Raw genomic sequence first — 21,046 nt, 5'->3', positions numbered from 1 at the left:
ATCATATATGGTGCCTGACATCTATTTTTTTCCTTTCAGTTCTTATAGTGGAGGCTGTGAGGTTTGATTTGTATTTTGTGTCTATGGAGAGCAGCAAAACAAACAAACATCACAACTCATGGTGATATAGAAGAGATGCATACTGTGATTGCAACAGCTGCATCAGGACCAAACACCCTCCTGTGAAACAATTTAAACTAAAATCAGCTCAAACAGAATGAGAATAAATGGACTCACAGGCTAAAAATACAACATGTTGTAACATAGTGTGAATAATAGTCAAGACATCCAAATGCATTTATCATCAGCCCTTCATGTTGTGGCTCCGAATTCACTCATCTTTGGGCAAATGCTTCACAGTTCATAAAATCAAAGGCCTGTAGTCACTTAACATAAAAATGAGTGAAGATCTTAATATCAAGTCATCTGTTTAATAAAATATATTTGCAAGCAAAATACACCAGCATTTCTGTGTCAGCATTCAGGAGTTTCTCAGCCAATTTTGATAAAACAATGATAAGCAATCTTTTTTTGTTGTTGTTGCAACTAAAATGCATTAGCTGCCCAACCAAACCAGACTTTAATTTTAAATATTCATGATTAAATTATCCCGTGAGATTACTACAACTGCAGAAACCTTAACCATCAATCTCCAACGTCTACTTTTTTATTGGTTGTACAGTCATACATCTGTTCTCATCTGCCACACAGTTATAAAAATGTCATTCAAGCTGCTACGTAGCATTGCATTGCCAATGGTACAAAAAAGGAAAAAAACAACCCAACGTGGAATGGCTACACAAGGGAGCAAAACAACGTTCTTTCCTTGCACATAATCAATTGACAATGTTTCTTACATATGCATCATCTAGGGGGGGTGTTACAGTAAAAGGAGCATAAAAAAAAGGGTAAGCAGTCTAGAAGCATTTAAAAACTAGAATATGCTTAAAAAGGGGATTTACTAACCACAGCAAAGAAACCCAAAACTAAAAATATTAAAAGATTTTTGTGTCTTGGCTGTAATTAATGTCAATATCTTCATCCTCCTCAAAAGTTGCCCCTTTGTTTGTCTTTGGACAGAGACATTTTACGGTGATATGACTCAATTAGACTGTCCATTTTCTTTTTTCTTTTTTTTGCATCTGCTGCTGCTCCATGATCTCAATTTTTCTGGAAAGCAGTTTTTGTCCAAACTGAGATGTAAACAAAGCTCTTCAGTGAGGATATTGTACATTGATTGAAATATAGTGAAAAAAAAGGGGTAAAGCACCGTCCACAATCTGAGTGCTTTACTATGGACGTACAAGTTTAACCCAATGACAAGATCGATAATTTACTAACAACTATGTAACATAAAAATACACCCAGATGCACACACACACACACTCAGTCTAAATTTAGGGAAAAGTAATTTACGACTGTAATAACATTATTTTAAGTGTTGCCAGATAATATTTTGTATCATTAATATTGTGTAGTTGTCGTCTACAGAACGGAGCTACTAAACAATGAGAAGGCTAAAGATGCTGCCGTCAATTACAGCCGCTCCAAACTCAGAAATGTACTGAAATTCATTTTGTTTGGAAGGTAAATCCTTGTTAAAAATGTTTTCACTCATCCAAGACTTCATCATCAATACATGATTAAAAGGCAAATCTTAAATTACATCAGTGATGTTTGTTTCTGTGCAGGATGCATGTTTTTTTTGTGTGTGGTTTTTTTTTTTAAACCCTAAATGCCAATAATTAAATGAAGATGTGAGCGAGGGTCTGGTGTGTGTTTACAGAGTCGGCCCTCGTGTCCATCACCGGTCCATCATGCTAAGGATCATCTCGGGGGTGAGGTCTCCGTTAGGTGGGGGATCGGACAGCTGCGCCCCCTGTGCCATCTCCTCTCCCTGGGACAACTCCTCTAGCTGGATGGTTGACTTCCCTCCGCCGACCACCACCTCCTCGGCGGACTCATCCTCCTGATCATCTTGATCAGCTCCAACCTCCTTCTTCACGATGATGTCATCCACCTCTCCAGTGGCCTCGTCCTCCACGCGGATGATAGCAGCCGCTGTTGAGAGAGTTTCAGGTCAGTGTCTGGTACCAGAACTTATTGATATACTTTTCCAAATGTTTTAAATGGTTTAAAAAGGAAACACTGGTGGTTTCACATTCTTGCTAATGTACAGGGTTCATTTGTATTTTGGCTTTGGCGGACTTTAAACCAGTTTCATGCCCAAACATTGATGATTGACACATGATTTTTGTGCGTACATAAACAGTCTGTATAATAAATTAGTCACAATAATTCCCCAGTGCCTTTATATAAAGCAGATAGCGTATATCAGTTTTCGATTATCAGTGGTAGTGTAATGTTATCATATGTCATTAAATTAAAGCAAATTACCGTTACAAACTATAAAAACAAGTGCTCAAGGTTTTATTTCACATTTGAATTTTGTCCGATGTCGAGCACAACAGTGGAACAAATCAAAGTGATTATTTTACATAATTTTGCATACATTTGCAATAGGAAGAAAAAGTGCTTGTGCACACGTGCAAGAGACAGAGACACATTTCATAACACATAACTGAACCCTGAAACCAAGAAATAATCAATAACATGGCTCATTATCACTTAATTGAAGACTTACTTCTTAAACTCTTTCAGTGAGTATCAGACCCGCAATGTTAACACATTTTGTGGTGAACTCACATGTTCACTGCCTCTCTCATGCTCCAAAATGCTCAATATCTTATATGGCAAATATGGTTTGTGTGTACCCTGCGTTTATGTGTAATGGATGTCAAGACAATGTATAGCTGCATCCTTCACCTGTGTTCATAGGTGATTATATGTCTGCATAGGTGATTAATGTTGCATGATTAAAAAAACAAAACAAAGAAAAACACAGGTCCTGTTAAAAACAGGTATCCATCAAACCATTAAAATATTTATGAAATTATTTTCCATTATTCTTCCAAAACCTTTTAAAATTTTCAGCTTTTTCCTTTTCCAGGCCTGGAAAGCACAAATTTCAAATTCCATGACTTTGTTTTTCCTGACCGTCTGAACCTTATTATTCAGTAGTTATCAGAATAATTCTCAATTAACAGCTATTCACTTTGTGTGGCTCACAAACACTGACTAGACTAAAAAGTTTCTGCCACACTTGAATGAAATTTGCTCCAGTGTGCGGAAGTCTGATACTTACTGTCAGGTTTGCTCTTTGGGGGTCGTCCACGTTTCCTCTTGATTGGTGGCTCCACAGGGGCTGGGATGGGGACGACTGGCGGGGCCTGTTCCATCTCAATCTCAGCCAGCAGATCCTCTTCATCTTCTGCCTCGTCCAGGTCACCTTCTACATATTAAAAAAAGGGGAACATTCAGTAGATATGAATTAATTTGACATAATATTACAAACAATAAAAAATGCTTAAAAAAAATAAATTTAAAAAAATGATACCACAGGGGCAGACAAACAAAACAAGCACTCCTGCCTGAAGAGGAAACGCCCCCTCATGTGCAGGGTAATGAGATGCTACACACACACGAAGCCTTTCTCAACACCAAGTACACCAAGTTCAGACTTGCATACTTGTACAAGTACATTACAAATGTCCGAGGACACGGTACGATCATTCTGCAACTGGAACAGCAGCGTACTCGCTGACAGCAGCAGCTCACCTTCAACACAACTACTGACTTTAATGTGACAAAATAATCTCAACTCAAAGCTCCACAAACAGTTTTTGGGTTGCGACTGATGCTTTTACAAAGTTCATAAGAACACAGATGGAGAAAGGCCTGTTGTCTCCCTCTTGTTTTTTTCCTTTTGTTTTTTTAGTCAAGCCATGTGTTGTGTGTTCAGATGCAACAATTAGTCAATTAATCGATCTGCAGAAAGCGTATGTGTAACTATGACGAGTTTCTGCTTTTCATTGTCATACATGACAGTTAACTGGATATCTTTGAGTTTTGGACTGTTGGTCAGACAAAAAGACATTTTAATAAATCTTCTTGAGCTGTGGGGAACAGATTCTTTTTCACCATTTTCTGACAATTCATAGACTAAACAACTGTGTCTGGCAGATTAATCAAGAAAGAAAATAACTGCTAGTAGCAGCAGCAACTGTGTGCATCCTGGCTTAGAAACACACATACCAATACGTCAACCAAGAAAAAAGAGAAAATAAAAGTGCTCTGCAATGCAAGCTTGGAGTCCTGCCTCGTCCGTCAGTCTGTCTGTCTGTCTGTGGGTCCCGCCCACACACACACACACACACACACATTTCTGAACATTTTGAGTACATGAAAATAAACTGAGATTACACCACTAATCATTTTAACTTTACAACTGTCCTTGGCAATACAACCCATTTTTAAGAAATTGCTTATTCTGATGTCAAATTGATGGTTTAACAACAAAATACTGAATACGAGGCTTGCAATAAAAATATTGCCTGCCAATTTACAAAAAACCAAAACAATACCTGTGTCGTCGTCGTCGTCATCGTCACCGTCCTTCCTGGCCTGCATCTTCCTCTTCCTGCCACGGCGACTCTTTTTGGGTGGAGATCCATTTTCTTCACCAACTTCTTCGCCCGTGCAGTTCTCAGAGTGACGCAGCATGGTGTTCTGTGGAGATATGCAATGATCACAGACGGTAATAAGTTGCAGACAACTATTGTTTTACAGTGTGAAGGAGTCATAAGTTCATGGGCGAGCTAAAACTCAGAGCTCAGTCCTACCCTGCGGGTGAAAGTCTTGCTGCACTTGCTGCAGACGAAGGCAGTGGGCACGAAGTGGGGATCATGGTAGCGCTTGAAGTGCATGTCCAGAAGCTGCTTCTGCCGAAATGTTTTCTCACACTGGCTGCAGGCAAACGGCTTCTCCCCTGTGTGTGTGCGCTTGTGCATTATCATGTGGCGTTCCTGCAAGGTTAACAGGTCAGAGAAAGGACTCATTTAGCATTAAAATAAACATATTCTACATATTCCTCATGACAAACACATGCGTGGTTCAACAATAAGGTTTGCCCAATTTCCCGGGGCAAGTAAAATGCCACAGTGGGCTAGTAGATGTTTATCATTTTTTTACGATATGTTCTCGTTCTCTGGCACACAGTGTAGCCCCCTCCCCTTGCATGTATTGGAGAATATTGGCACATGCAGTTGGCCAATCAAGAATTGAGTAGGCTAGTAGTGTGATGCATGAAACAAACATCCCTCAGGATTATGTGAGCACCGACAAATAGAGGAATCAGTAGAGCAGTAGTTTTTCACTGCCATAAATAATAATGGAACAGAATTGAGAGTTCAGTTAAATAAATGGGATGGGTCAAACCATTTTAGATATGCAAGGATGTTTGTTGCTTTGCATCTTTGACACTCTGTGTCCTTGTTCTGTTTCATTTATTTATAAAAAGGTTAGACATGACAATTAACTTTAGTCTTTGTTGTTACTTGATAACCTCTAATAAATAAAACAGTTTGCATCAGTAGATTTCTGACCCTCTTGCTCGACTGGACAAGTGAAAAAACAAACAACAAAAAACCCCATTAACATTGAACCCTGTACCTGTCTGCAGCAATAGTCACACTGATCGCACTTGAAACGTTTCTCATTCTTGTGGGTCTTCTGGTGTTGGATGAGAGCGTATCGCTCATGAAACACAGCATCACAGTAACGGCATTTCTTTCCTGTTTCGAGAAATGAGTGCTGCTTCCTCAAGTGAACACCTGAAAACAGAAAGACATGAAATCAGTTTAAATAAACGCTACACAGGACTGTTTTATGGAGATAAAGATTCTGAGGCCTTCTAGTTTAGTACATACAGATTCTTCCAATTCTGCACACAGTAGAACTATTGTATAATGATTACATTTGCATGGGGCACACCGATAACGAGGACTAACAAGTTTAAGGCAATATTATGAGGTTTACATGATGTGAAATAATTTCTCTTACAAGCATCAAATCACAACACATAACTTACCAAGGTCACTCTTGCGTGCAATGACAGTATCACAGTGTGGGCAGTGGAACTTTGCCACGTTCTCTGTGTGTTTCTGCAGGATGTGCATCTTCATGGTGCCGCTCTGAGTGAAGCGAGCGTGGCAGATGTAGCACTCATACGGCTTCTCACCTGCACCAGAGAGGAGGGTGTTTGGTAAGTGAGGGACTCTTCTCAAACTGGAGAATCTTTCCAACCACTAGAAGCTGCGAGTGTGTTACCTGAATGTGTTCTCATGTGTCTCTTCAGCTTGTAAGTGTCTCTGCTGGCGTAGCTGCAGAGACTGCACTGGAAGGGTCGCTCCCCTGTATGAGAGCGGATGTGCCTTTTCAACTTACTCACCTAGGAAAAGAAAAGAACATTTAAAAAAAAAAACTCTCCTAGGCTACAGGGGAGATAATTAGATTAGGGAGATACTAAACAGAAATGTGATTACTTACCTCCACACTGCAATAGTCGCACATGGAGCACTTGAAGGGCTTCTCGTGTGTGTGTTTGTAGCGACGATGGCGCACCAACTCACCGCTGGTCACGAATGCCATGTCACAATCTGTGCATTTGTGTGGTCGTGTGCCTAAGAAGACAAACAGTAGCACAATTTAAGCAAAACAAAAGCCCAATCTTTTTGGTCTAAGAAAATTCAGGTAAATTCTCCATCTGGCCAGCTCTGATAGAAATGTTTAATTGTTAATCATTTAAAGCCACTGGAAACCTAAATCCACAACAGCCTTCTAACTATGTAATTTAGGGTCTTGTGTACATAACAGTAAGCATCTAAAAAGTATTGGAAACTAGTTTCAATCCAAATTCAAAACATTGTCATTTAAGTTTTTGTAAACTTTCCTGATATTGGGTCTGAATTGAGCGTGGTTATGCTCGGACATTTATTACAAAAATTACGCGATCAATTCTGTGAACTAATCATAAACAACGTGATGTGCTGCGGTAAGTGTATTGTCTCATCTCCGGTTGCTGTAGTTTCTGTGTTAGTGGTGGCGTTTCTGCATCTCAACCTAGTTGATTTTGTTATATTCTTCATTACTGCGGCTAATTACTTGCTGTACATTTAAACTCACACTAGTTCTACTTAAGCACTCTTAGCTCACTCCTTCATTTAGTGACTTTCTCGCTGATCTCACAGTTGTTTACATGCTTTTCAGATCAGCTGGTTACTTTAGCTTAGCAGTTAGCGATGGCTTCCCTCTCCCTCTCCTGTTCTCGCTTATTCAGTGTGTCTTATGTTTAGCTATACCTCTGCCTCTTTTAGTGATAATGGTTCATGTTATAAATAGTTTATTTACTGCGTTGGAGGCAAGGCTCCAAACCATGGAAACCCAGTCGTTACCTACTGTAGTTAGCCAGCCCCCAGCAGCCGGTGCGGGTGTCAATCAAAACGTGTTCTGCCACGTCTACAGTCTTGAGAAATGGTCTAAACATCAAAATTAGCTGTTTTTTTAAAACTAGGTTTTCTAATAGTTATGAACGTTTATTTTCACTCAGATTTTTGTGGATGCTTAATGAGACACTCAGCTTTGATGTCCAATATGCATTTTTACTATTTCATGCCAAATTTCAAGAAGCTTTAAATGATCAAAAATGTTTCCATTATCAGCACATTGATGTCTACATATGAACTATTTAAATACCTGTATGTGTGTTGAGGTGGTTTCTCAGCAGTGTGACTGTTCTAAAGGCCCGTCCACACAGATGGCATTTATGCGGTCTCTCGTCTGTGTGGCTCTTCATGTGTCGGTCCAGGTTGGAGCGACGTGGACAGGTGTAGCTACACAGCTCACACTGGAAAGTCTTCTTTACACCTGCATGCAAAAAGTAGAGATAATGGTTTAATGTAAAAACACCATAAACAAGCCCATTTTAGGATCATAAAGAGAAAGTTCATATAGCCAGTCAACATGTTTCGATATAGTACATCAAGAAAGTGTTTAAGTCAAACCTTTTTTCTTGATCTTGGTGGGTTTAGGTGGCTTCATGTTGCCCACAACCTTCTCAGCATTCACCTCGGACAGCAGCCCCTCCTGTTGCTCTTCTTCAAAGTCGTACACAGAAACATCCATGTCACGATCGCCCTCTGCATAGCGCAGGCGGCTCTTCTTTCCTTTCTTTCCTTTACGGATAGCGGTAATGGGCTGGTAGTCTGAGTCCTTGTGCCAATCAGGGTCTTCTTGCTGGGGCTCAGAGGGTTCCTGTTCTGCTGCTTCCTCTTCCTCCTCCCCTTCTCCCCTTGTCCCTTGAAGCTCATCATGGGCTGCCTGGAGCTCCTCCTGCTCCACGGTCTCCACTTCTCCATTGGCACCCACTTTCACCACCTAAAAGAAAAGATTTTTGTTGACCAGACTCTTTTCATCGTCAGAGTTCACATGTTTCACATCTTAAGAGGACATAATTCAAAAAGGACTGATTTTGTTTCACAGTAGTCCACAATCATGTCTCACCTGGAAGCCCTCAGGCAAGGGAAGAGTGTGACAGATAACCGGATCCGTTTCCTTGTTAGCTGCTGAAGCATCAACGTAGGTGGCCTGGAACCCCTCTACAGTCGCTGTTGTGACCGGTACCTGCACCAGCTGAAGCTGACCAAGACCTAAAGCAGCACCTGCCTGCTCCTCCATGTTCACCACCTACACAGAAGAATTAATTGTCAAAAAAATGTTTTACATCATAGAAAATTATTGACAACCCATCATTAGCTTAAACCATGACCCACACCTACCTGGAGGGTGATGATCTGACCCTCCTCTCCACCAGTAACGGTCACTGTGCCGCCTCCCTCCAACACCTCAGTCTTCATTTGCAGCAGAGTCGGATCGAGAGCGTCCATCACCATCATCTCCATGTTACCAGCCACCTCCCCTTGTGGAGCTATGGCTGCTCCTTGGATCAACGCCTCTCCGCCCTCTGGCAGGACCTTCCCTTCAGGAGCCAGGGCAGCAGCCTGAGCGGTCTCCATGGAAACAACCTCGCCCTCCATGGCAACGGGCCGACCAACAGTCTTAAATAGAGGAGACAAAAATTTGACAAAAGTGAGCATCTGTGAATGTGGTTTTAATAATAAATGTTCATGGCAGGAAAACGTTTTAACTGTCATTCATGGTTCCAAAATGACTATCGTGGGAAATATCTGCTAACCAGACTCAGAATCATGATTCCAATCTCATCTTGAACAATGTTTTAAACTGTGACAACATTTGGGTACAAATGAACCATGTAATATTGACAAACTACATTTCAGTTTATAAAAATCAAATGCGAACACTCAGTTTTACTTTCATTTAAAGTAAGTTGTGTGCTGGAACAAACAGAGGGGGGAGCTATCACTCATAAATCTAAAAGGTTTTGAGGGGATATAATATAGCAGCTACTGGTGTTCACAGTTACAGTCCTCTCGTTTGGATATTACACCACTTAAATGTTCACTCTAGCAATGTATTAATGCTGTAATGTCAAAAATAATAGTTATCATCTCTAACTTAATTACAATTGATGAGATGCAGGTAACATTATACCAGTTGAACAAACAAAAAGCTTCTAAATGTCCAATAATCACAAAAATTCTGTATTCCTCACATTTCTCCAGTGGTATTGAGCCCTTGTTAGCAGAGTTTTTGAGATATCCTCCACTGAACCATCAGCCAGACATACCAGTAACAACTGAGGTGAATTGATTTTAGCTCGTGGTGCTCAGAAGTACTGAAAACAGGGCTGACGTTTGACCACCAACTCGAAACCAAAAGTGTCTTCATAGAGACATCACGAACAATTCACAGGCCCCAGTGAACGGTGTTCATCAGGAACAATTTTTCTGAGAAAAGGTTAAAATAGTAAAATACTGCCCACAGTGAGATCTGAGACATTTACTGCTTGCTTTTAATAAACTCAATGCTGTGAGCTCCACAAATAAAACCACATTTACCACCATTGGTTAGTAGCGTCAGCAGTGGGAAACTCAGTAACTGTAGTGTAGTTAGTCTACATTAGGGGCAGTTGTTTTTTGTCTTTTAGATGAACTGACCCTCTAATAGATCATTGAAGGATCATCAATGACTTTGTTTACTGACTATTCAACTTTCTGCACTGTGTTTCCTTATTTAACGTGTAAGTTAACAGTCCAACTACAAGAGCTGGGCTGTCATTTTTTAAAAATTTACTTAACTAAATACGTGGAAAACCAGAAGTCCAAGTCAGGTTATACAGACTTAGAGTTAAATATATAATGAAGATAACGTTACAGGCTTCTGGGTTGAGTTTTATAGAAACTAGGACAGAGTTTTGTGCATATAAGAGTCAGTTAAAGCGGTGAGTTACAGGAACTTAGTGCAAAACTCAAGTCAACAATATATTATGAGGAAACACAACGTCTGTTAGTCTGTTGTGCAAGACTGCATTATAGAAACTGTCCAACAGCGAGGTAAACCGGGTGAAAACTCGTGTGCTAAGCTGTGCTGATTAGACGATTGATTGTGTGCATCTGTTGATAAGTCGATCAATCAATCAATCAGCGCTACAAAGTCGCTCTTTCGCCTTTGTTAGAAACGTTTCTATTGTAGCGAGCAGCCCGTAGCGATCAGTTATTAGTGTATCATTGATCAAATGGTAATAAAAACTACTTTAACATCAACTCGTGTTAGTTGTTGAACTGGGAGGCGCGAGTACGTCTGAAAACAGGAAACAAAGGGCACGAGAAGATGGACGTCAGGCCTGAACAAACTTAAAACAGAAATGCTGATAAGCGCAACCATCCCGTTGCAATCAGCCCCAAAAATATCAGCCAAAAACCACGAAAACACTCGACTGAGAGCGGCAGTTGCAGTTTAGAGACGGATTTAGTGAATTTTGGATAACGATAGAGGGAGACAAACACCCCCCGCCAGCCGCCTGGCCGGTAAGCCCGACCGTGACACCTAGAGGCCGGCGACGGCTCCTACAAAAACGTTTCCGTGTTTGGGGCCAAAGTAGCCGCTTTACTCACCGCCGAGTGCTTCTTTTCCTCCTGTTATGTTGACTCAAAAGCTGCGACGGCGGCTGCAGCTCCTTTCAGTCCCGCTGAGGACGTCTGTACGTGCTATGTGGGTCGGGCTAATAATTTTCCCCCGCTTTGCTCCAGGAGAGTGGGCCCAACACAAAATGGAGGCCCTTAAGAGGCAACTGAGCATGCGCACACACAGCACCCGAGGGAGTAAAGGGGCGTGGTCGAGCTGTGACTGTGGGTAGTGGGCGCCAGATTTGAATCCAGACGTGGGCGTGGCGACTGCAGAGAGGATTATATCGATTAGTGGTAAATGGGGATTATTGACTGGTTTTCTGATGACAGGTGTGAATTACTTTTGCCTGAGAGCGATTTACAGACTTCAAACATCTTCCTGAACAGTCAAACTCCAGTTTACGAGTAACATTTTGTGAATTAAAGCAATTCATAAAATCATCACAAGAGGGCAGTGTGATAGTGGGCCTCTCATCCAGAACCATGTTCAAATCACCACCTATTAATACATTTTCTTGTAGCATATCTTTCTTTGAGCTGTAAAACCGTTTCTTTGACATCAACAAGAATTTATATTTTGCATTGTGTTGCAGTAACCATAAATATTTCCCAGAACTAGTGAGGTTGCGATTGTATGTCTTTTTCATAAGGATTTGACACATATATTGTGTGTTGCATATCATCGCTCTCTCTCTTCCCTCACTTACTGTAATCTCTGTATGCTATCTAATAAAGGCAAAAGAAACTAACAACAAAACACATTCAGTTAGAAATATACAACATATTAACACAAAACTGATATTAATGAAAGTCTAAAAACTCTGAAGATCCTGTAATAAAGCAGGACCCACCTTATGGCCCTTAGCATGTCAGTTGATATCAGTTTTTATTGTTACATATTCCCAAAAAGATTTTCAGATAAATCAGATACAAATGAGTTGAAACACACTAAGTCTTGAGTTTGTGGGGTCTCTGCAGTTCTGGAGACTCGGGGCTGTTGTCGTCTTTGTTTTGCCAGGTTGGCAATTCAGCTTTCAATATTACATGTCATATATTATGTGTAGTATATTAAACCATAAAATCAGTATTTTCCTTATGATTTTTTAAGAGTTACTAGCTCCAACATTGACAAAGTATTAATGACTGTATTATTTGCCTTCTGCTAGGAAACAGTACAACCAGCTGCAACATCACTGGAATATATGGTATTATTGCAGTTTGCATTAAATCTCTATCGTAGTCATGCAGTGAGTAATCTGATTTATGGTCATTTTCAGGTTGTTAAAAGATAAACGTCAGGATGTCAATCTGATCAGGAATGGTGTTAGAATAGTTAAGTAAGAAAATCAGAAAATGATCCTCTTGTTCATCAGTTATCGACATCTGTAAATCCTCACATCATGTGTGGTGCAGCAGTTTTAGAGAATCAGAATTTTGAACCGTCAGTCATTTGCGATATCCACACATTATTTTCGTTGTGCCAGTGTAACTGTTATATCCTTATTTCCACTGATGTTATATCTACATTTGAATTCATGAAACACAACGCTGTCTGTCCCACACACCTGCGTCCAGGCTGCTGTTGCATCTTTCTAAGGCTCAGAAGGCTTCATAGTTTGATGAAAGCAGCATTTACTGGTCATAATCTCGTGTCTCATATTTAAAAGAAGTCATAGTGTTTGAAGAGTTATACTACCTCATTTTGCTAATTTATAGTTGTCTCCTTTTGGTGTAAAATAACAACTTAATGCAGAGAAAATAGATCTTTTTCTTCCTGCCTCTGCCCTGACAGAGTAAGCCCTCCATATTTCATTTAAAAGAGGAGTCTCCCCAACATATTAACAAAAATTCACAGTGCTACATATGCCTGTTACAATAACCTAGGTCTATAACAACTGCAGAATCACGCTGAAATAGCTGATGTCATATATTGAAAAAGCTGACATGGATTCATCAATGGAAAACAGGTTAGTTCTGGTTTGTTATGTTGTGTTGAGAATAGAAGGAAACTTTGAGAAAAGTAGAAAAAAAGAAAGACTGGGTTTGACTACTATTGCACTAAATCAATGTTGAAATGCTATCAAATAATTCTTTAATCTAACAATAATACCAATGTAAATTATACATTTATATTAAAGTGTTTCAAATCACAAATTGTGCTGCTTGGTTTGAATATTTAAATATCAAATATTCAGGCAACACAATTCTCATGAAACTTGCCACATAGGCCCTCAGGGGAATTAGGAGTATAATTACTAATAGACTAGTGCTTGTAGGTGTCTGTCTGTGTCCTATTTTATGGCTTCTGAGCAAGATTACAGCTCATTATCAAGGTTTCTAATGATACTCTTTTTCTCCTGGTATTGGTGTGAATGAAAAGCGAGATATCTGTCTTTGAAATAAAAGACAACACAATTTTATGCAGGCTATTGGGCACTTTTTTAGTGACAGAGGAATCTATCAGGTCAGTCTTTCACTTACAGTATTTCAGAACATTTTTTACCGCATATAAAATAAATTATTAATTTGTTACATAACCAACAGAACATTTTGTTCAATTCAGTTATTTCTATTGCAGTATATTCATGTATATTTTATATATATATATGTGTCACTGCCTATATTTGCAGGATGAAACAAATGTCAGTGCGGCCACTTTATTCTTCTCTCCCTGCCTCTTCTTATTTTATCAACATCTTTTTCTCATGGTTTTCCTCTCGGAGGGGAGGAGGGCAGAGAAAGGCGAGGTTCTGTTGTCAAATCTGTCAGTCTAGCCAGCCTGGCCCCTCCCACCTCAGCGGAGGCATTACATACTGCTGGTGCTTGTGCTCTTAGCAACGGTGCCTCAGCAACAGAGCCAAGGCAACAGAGCTCCACGGCAACAGCGTGCCGTGTCTCCCCAATGGAGCTGCCATTGGGCGGACCAGCGCTCAGGCACTACACCCAGAGCAGACCGAGACCACACCGACAAAAACTGAACTATCGTCCCAGTAGACCGCAGGTACTGTGATGGAGGAGAAGAGAGGTTTTTAAAAAATGGAGAGTGAGGGAAAGGTGGCGTGTGTGTGTGTGTGTGTGTGGAGAGAAAATGGAAGGGAGGGAGAGATGTAATAGGGTACAGAGGGGAGAGGCAGGGGGAAGGGAAGGATGGAGGGGGAGTGCTGTAAAAGATGCCTGGTCCCTGCTTGAATAAGGCAGTGCCATTGTACCGGTCACCAGCTGTTTGAAGAACCCATAATTGGCTTTTTTCTGTGCATAAGAGCTTGACGGCTATGTGTGAGTGCGGGTGGTAGTTTGGTCTGAATGTCTTTTCTTGCTCTGACTGAAAAAAGCAAGTGGCGTTGTATTCTGTCACAGGATTCTATATCAAAATGTAGAGTGTGTGTGTGTGTGTGTGTGTGTGTGTGTGTGTGTGTGTGTGTGTATGTGTGTGTGTGTGTGTGTGAGATCATCTCCATTTTCCGATGAGCTGATCATGTTGTCACAGAGCTATCTGGCTGTAGACATATAGTCACTCCCTTGGAGTCTGTGGCCAGTGAGACAAAATTCAACCAATTCCCCTGACAGGATATCATGTAACGGTGACTTCTGCTAAATTTGTGTTCTGCAGTCAACTTCTTGGCTTTTATTGCTACTTGTGGGCTCAGATGTTAATATAATCAGGGTGATTCAACACTGTATAGCTGCAATTTTGATATCACATTACCCACGTTGGCAAAATGAGTTATCGTGCTCTCATTCCTCATGTAAAATCCTGTGACGCCCCCCCATTGTACGTTACTGAGCAACTGACTCCCAGGAGGCTGGTTTGTAGCATGACTGGATGAGAGATTCACACTAAAATACACCTATAGAGGCAGAAAAATCACTAGTGCAAGAGTGTGTGGGGTTTTTTTTATAGCTGAGGGTTATGTAATGTAAAGTTACATATGATGCAAGTAGCTCTTCATCATCTTCGATATAAAATGTCCCTGTGTTTGTGTTTTCTGTGTATGTGTGTGGTAATTAGGAGACAATAATTGAGAGTGAAAATGAAGTCCTTGAGCTCATGGGGCGAGTGGATGAAGGAGTTGAAGAGTTCTTTACTAAGAGAGTACTTCCTGCTGATACACTGTGAGTATCACCATGCAGCTGCCAAATTAACCTCTTTATAGTTCCTTGATATTTAGCTAATACAGATACTAACAACACAGCTTTAACAAAGTTAGACTATAATTCACATAGAGTATTGATTTGATATATGATTCTTGATATAGGAAAAAGCAAGATGAGGAATCTATCACAGTGCACGAAGTGGCTCCTGCCAGCTCTGCCCCTTGTCCGCCCCCAACAAAAACCCTCAGGAGGAAGCTCGGTGATTTCTTTACACTCAGAAAGAGGCGAGGTCTGAAATCAGAGACGAGCCATGAGGGGCGACCCAAAAAGGCCTCCATTGCCGATCTCATTCGCCCTCTCAGGGAGGTCGCCAGAGCCGAGAAAGAAAAAGATAAAGAGAGAGTCAAGGAACATGATAAGGAGAACGAAAAGGAGAAAGCGAAAGAACATCCCGGCGCTGTCACTGGAGAATCAGCTGTTCAGGAGACACCTGTTTCTGGTGCTCCGCCGCTGAGGGGTGAAGCGGTGCCTCCCCGCCGGGCTCTCAGAGAGGGGAAGTCCCAGTCTCTTATTCTGCTGTCTGGATCAGCAGCAGCAGCAGGGTCTACTAATGCCAGAAACACTGCAAAGGTGAGTGTTACAGCAGTTAAAAATACATTTAGATCAGTGGATTTAAGTTTTGAAAATCACTCTGCTGTTGCTGATTTCAGAAACAATTCGAAGGCCAACATAGCTTTGAACAGAAACTCCATCTCATGCTTCAACGTATTGGAGTTTCCAAAGCCCAGCCAGGAGAGACACAGGTGTGTGACCGTGTATGTCTGAATTTAGATATGTATTTAGTATAGCAGACATTAAAAAGATCTAAATACCTCTCTAATCCTTGTAGAATCAGGAGGGAGAGATGAAAAAGGCAGAATCTGAAGGTACGTCCTATTATCTGTTTGATGTTAAATATGATTAAACTCTCCTCTGCTCCAGCTTAATGATAATGAGGTGATAGCAAAATGAATCTCAGAAGTTAAGGGATTTATCTCAAAAGGAGAGACTTTTTGACATGGATCAGTTTTCCATTAAAAGACGTAATATCTCAGACACTGGACTGTTCAGACAAGTATTTTCTCCACTATGGGGACTTTATAGAGACTTAATTCTTCTGGTAAAATATGATCTAAATGATCTTTGTGCCTCAGGTACTATCATTGACAGTAAACCTGAACCACCCCCAACTTTCACAAAACCCAGAACGATGTCAGCGTCATCAGGTAAAACACACAACACAAAAACACTGATTCACGGTCTCGTATGTATATGATAATCTAAATAACATGCACATTCACTCTTTTCTTTAGATACAAGGCATCAAATTCGACCAAGTGTGTCAGCACACGAGTCAGCCGGGAAACCTGCTTTGCTTCCAAAGCCAGTTATAAAGCCAGGTCCGCCCCCTACAACATCTGGCCGCAACACACCTGAGAACGAGCTAGCCCAAATACAAGAAGGGGAGACGAACACGCCCACTAAACTCAGTCCAACTGCAGCTCCGTCTGCCCTCAGTGCTACCACTACTCCCACTGTACCGACAATCTCAGACTCAGTCCCTGACTCAACTAATGTTACTACTTCCCCTTCAAGTACTGTAACTCCCTCTGACACAGATATATGCACTGACTCTGTTGACGCTACTGCAGCAGCTACAACACCCACGAATGTTACAGAGCTTGACAGAAAAGCTTCCGTCTCCGAAGCTAGTGCTACTACCGCCGAACTACCCACCCCGACCTTCCTGACAACCCTGACAAGCACCACCACACCCACAGAGCCCCCTGCCCCTGTCTCAGTTACTTCCACTCTCTCTGAGTCCATTACTCCGAGTCTCTCTGTCACTTCCAGCTCAACAACAACAATAACTTCCATTACCACCTCGGAAGCTGTTTCTGCTCCCAGCAATGAAAGCTCGGTTTCCACAGTGTCAACAAATCTGTCAACTAAATTGACTTTGCCAGAGTCAAATGGTTTTCTCTCAGTTGGTAGTGGTGCAGCTATTTCTGTCATCACCACTGTAGGCACCAGCGTGTCCGATACACCATCAGACTCCTCTACCAGTTCAGTTACTGTAGCTAGTGATGATTTCACTTCAGTCTCTGCCACCTCCACTATCTCTGTAACTTCAGTTTCGTCAGTTACTAAAACTACATCCCTGCCTCCTAACTCAAGTGATACCATTACAACTCCAGTTTCACCTGACACCCCTGTTACCAGTTCCTCCACCATTGTTTCTCCTGCCCTTCCTTCCACTAGCGCCACCTCTTCCACCACCGCTACCAGCCCAACATCCACCGACTGCATTAACTCTACTTCCGCCATTACTCACCCAGCCATCCCTAGCCCCGCTGACATCTCCGTCCCCTCCACTTCTTCCAGTGAAACAAACCCCACAGATACCACCACCACCACCAACGCCAGTTTAACAACAGCAGCTGCAGTTAGCTCCCCACTCATGACTGACTCAGACCTGCCTGACCCTAACAACGACAGCGCTACCCTCACACCAACTATCTCTAGCCTCCCTGCTACTGATAACTCAAGTGCTACTTCTCACCATTTGACCAGTGCAGCGCCCTCTAATGATAGTCCAGGCCAAGATAATGATTTACAGACACATCCTGAAGAAAGATCCAGTCTGGAGCCTGCAGTAAAGGGTACAGGTAAGTTTATGTAATGTATGATTGTGTGAGTGCGCTTCTCTGCTTTTACATGTCCATACAGTAGATCTACGTATGTGTTTCCCTCTCCCAACAGCAGATGAGGAGCTTGAGGTGGTTCAAAAGAGCAAGCAAACTGAGAAAAATGAAAGCAAGACAGTCATCGACGGTGAGAAGGAGAGTGAGAATTATAACGAGAAACCAGCTGAAGTCAACAGCGAAGTGACAAAGAAAGTAGTGCAGGAAGAAAGCGTGAAACCTGAAGAAGTCACAGTGACAACAGAAGTGGGGACGGCTCAACCTGCATCAGGGAAGGAGGGTTTACTGTTTAGCAACGAGGAAGCGATAAAGGGTCAGAATCAAGAAGAAACTAAGGCAGTGGACGAGAAGTAATTCAGAAATCAAGAAATTGCTAAATATGGGACCAACTACTGTGACGGGGGCAGGAGAGGCCACAGTAAAGGGTAAAAGGGGCGGAGGGTGGGGAGGGCAAGGGGAGGGGGGGGACGATCCATGGCACTTCCTACAGGGACCACCACATTACAGCAGCACACCACAAAGGGTGGGCCACTGGACCAAAGAACTGAGATCCCCTTGGTGTGATGTAATCAACAAATCCAGCAGTGTCTTTGTCCTTTTTTAACTTCTGTTTGAATTTTGCATTGCACGTATGATTATGTACCATAAGACAACTACTGTGGTAAAATACACCATGTTTACAATAGATGGATAAGAGACATAGTTATGACTATTAAATGGAATATTGAATTGACTCAGTCGTTCCTTCAGCGTCTTTATCAGCAAATACATTACTCATAACAAATACATTTATTTTGACAAGAAAATGTCACATCAAGGTTCTCCACATCTCATGGTCATGGTTGTCATGGAGATAGCTCAGGTGTTATTATGTGACATTAGTATGAAACTTCATTCATGCGTTAACAGGTGGTCATATTAGGGAGTGTGGAGGAAGCCCTGTCCCTGTTAAAAATGGTCTTAATTGGCACATTTGAATGGCCTGATTACAACTAAGCAACCTTCACCCACTGAAGAAGACCATGAGATGTGGTTGAAAGTACTAAAATAGTAAAGTGAGATTAGGATTTTTTGTCAAGCTACTGTTTCCAAGGTCAAGAATGAACTTTCAGGCTGAAGTTAATGTTTGTTTGAAGCTTCTGGGGTTGAAAATGTTAAAATATATACATTTATGTATTTATTTAGTATTATTTATTTGTAAAGGGGCCATGTACAATATCACACATAAATGTTACTATATATATTAAGTGTTCAAGCTAACATAAAAGTCATGTTTTTATTTCAGATTGCTTCACATTACAGCATTAGTTAGATTATATACTGTATGTGCAGCAGAGGTTTGATTAACTGAACTCTAAAATGGAGGTCATTCAAGAAAATTAACGTTTTGTAATGTTAAGGTTTAACAAAAACAGTGACATTTATATCCAAATTATTTTTTCTTTACAATCTAAATTGCAGCTGAATGCTTTGAGTCACATGTATCACCAAACTCAAATACTTCAAATAGGTTACTGTATATTTCCCAGCATCTAACTGGTTAAAACCTGTAGTGCAGGATGAAATGAAGGTGTTCCTCCAGTCACGACTGCTGCGGGGAGTAAAGAGACTATTTTAAGCCTCATTTACACAGTGCTTCTTGGATTAGTTTTACTTTAGTTCTTGTGAAAAAAGTGACTACAGAAAAGCATTAATGTTGATATTTTATACAGTGGATATTGATGCCTGTTGATGCTGATAGGGAGACACCCTACCGATCCAATGAAAGTCCTGCTGGAGGGTAAACAGCGTTAACACATCAAGACCTCTATCAGGTGTTCTTAATACACAAAGTCAAAAACAGAAATATATTTCAGCTGTGAGGAGATGAGGGCAAATAACACAAGAAATAACCATTCCTATTGGTATTTTTCTTCTTAGCAACTACACTTACAATAAAATCACACCTTGTTCTTTTCTAGAGATGTTTTTTCCCTCTGATTTATGATTGTCTAGAATATCTGATTGTTGATTTCTCCTCTATCAGACCCAGCAGCTCTCTGCAGTGCAGCATAGTCATATCATATCATAAAACTTCCCCGGATGCCATTGATGCCTGACAAAAGAAAACATCAAGTTTTTATTGGAGAGACAGTGAGAATTCATAACAGTTTCAGTTCTGGCTGATAAAATTCACAGTTCTTCTGTAAAAATGACTTTCATTAACATATATTATAGCTTATTAGTAATAATTTAATTGAATTAGAAATAAAAGTACAATAAAACTACAGTGTAGTTTCATTTTAAAAGGATGGATTATTTACATTGCCTAAATGAACACAAAAACATGTTTTTCTTGCTGTAATCATTCATCCTGTTCATACTGATCATTAGAAGATCCCTACATGATGCACTCACAATGTAAGTGATGGGGGACAAAATCCACAGTCCTCCTTCTGTGCAAAAATGTATTTAAAAGTTTATCTGAAGCTAATAAGAAGCTTCAGCCATCTAAATTAGTCAAATCAAGTAGATATCTTTCTACGTTACAGTCTTTTTAGTGCCAAAGTCCCTCTTTTTGTCATTATACTTCCACCGCAGCTCAACAGGGAAACACAAAGAGGGAATTTGATGCTAAACAGACTGTAAACGTGTCAGATATCCACTCGATACAAACTCAGACTGCTGAAGCCTCAAATAAGCTTCAAATAAACTTTTAAATGCATTTGTGTACAAAATGATTGTGTGGACACACTGTGGATTTTGGTCCCCATCACTTACATTAAAAGCACATTTGAAGGAGATCTTTTAATAGTCAGTATGAACAGGAGGAATGATTACAGCGAAGAAAACCTCTTTCAGTGTTCATAATGGCACCTGACTGTTGTTTTAAGACACACTATAAAAATTGTGAACCTCTCCTTTAAAACAGGGATTTTCAAAGTCTGAGACAATGTGCCTCCCCTCCAGACAAAGCTTAGAAAAAGGCGCCTCCTCACCCACCATTAGTTTACTTGCTTAGTTTCGCTCAATTCCTGGATGCTTATCGCATCATGATTGTTATTTGATCCCATAGACACTCAACAATTGAGGCAAGATAGCCTAATAGGCCTATTTCTGTTTTACATAACTTCAGACTACATCAAATACAAAAATAAAACGTTTGTCCTACAGCGTTTAACAATTTCTGACTCTGGGAAAGTGGGAAAAGCGGTATGATTCCTC

At 40.8% G+C, this 21,046-nt stretch overlaps 2 protein-coding genes across 2 annotated transcripts; one reads left to right on the top strand and one right to left on the bottom strand.

Moving 5' to 3' along the window:
- Nucleotides 1–417: 417 nt before the first annotated feature.
- On the bottom strand, nucleotides 418–11,209 carry LOC121894497 (transcriptional repressor CTCF-like). Its single transcript, XM_042407130.1, has 13 exons — nucleotides 10,992–11,209; nucleotides 8,736–9,014; nucleotides 8,461–8,643; nucleotides 7,962–8,334; nucleotides 7,654–7,824; nucleotides 6,448–6,581; nucleotides 6,229–6,349; nucleotides 5,990–6,139; nucleotides 5,572–5,732; nucleotides 4,743–4,925; nucleotides 4,485–4,629; nucleotides 3,206–3,352; nucleotides 418–2,061 (listed from the first exon to the last, which is right to left on the bottom strand). Exons 2-13 carry the CDS (start codon nucleotides 8,991–8,993, stop codon nucleotides 1,805–1,807), a joined length of 2,283 nt encoding a protein of 760 aa, XP_042263064.1. The 5' UTR covers nucleotides 8,994–9,014; nucleotides 10,992–11,209; the 3' UTR covers nucleotides 418–1,804.
- On the top strand, nucleotides 2,007–18,575 carry LOC121896692 (flocculation protein FLO11-like). Its single transcript, XM_042410615.1, has 11 exons — nucleotides 2,007–2,079; nucleotides 5,582–5,676; nucleotides 6,069–6,163; nucleotides 13,839–14,004; nucleotides 15,013–15,116; nucleotides 15,260–15,728; nucleotides 15,809–15,901; nucleotides 15,988–16,024; nucleotides 16,292–16,363; nucleotides 16,451–17,806; nucleotides 17,901–18,575. Exons 1-11 carry the CDS (start codon nucleotides 2,007–2,009, stop codon nucleotides 18,194–18,196), a joined length of 2,856 nt encoding a protein of 951 aa, XP_042266549.1. The 3' UTR covers nucleotides 18,197–18,575.
- The last annotated feature ends 2,471 nt before the right edge of the window (nucleotides 18,576–21,046 follow it).

The sequence above is a fragment of the Thunnus maccoyii genome, chromosome 1 (assembly GCF_910596095.1).
Source record: "Thunnus maccoyii chromosome 1, fThuMac1.1, whole genome shotgun sequence".
In the NCBI taxonomy this organism is placed as follows: Eukaryota; Metazoa; Chordata; class Actinopteri; order Scombriformes; family Scombridae; genus Thunnus; species Thunnus maccoyii.
This window is presented reverse-complemented; position numbering and strand designations above follow the sequence as displayed.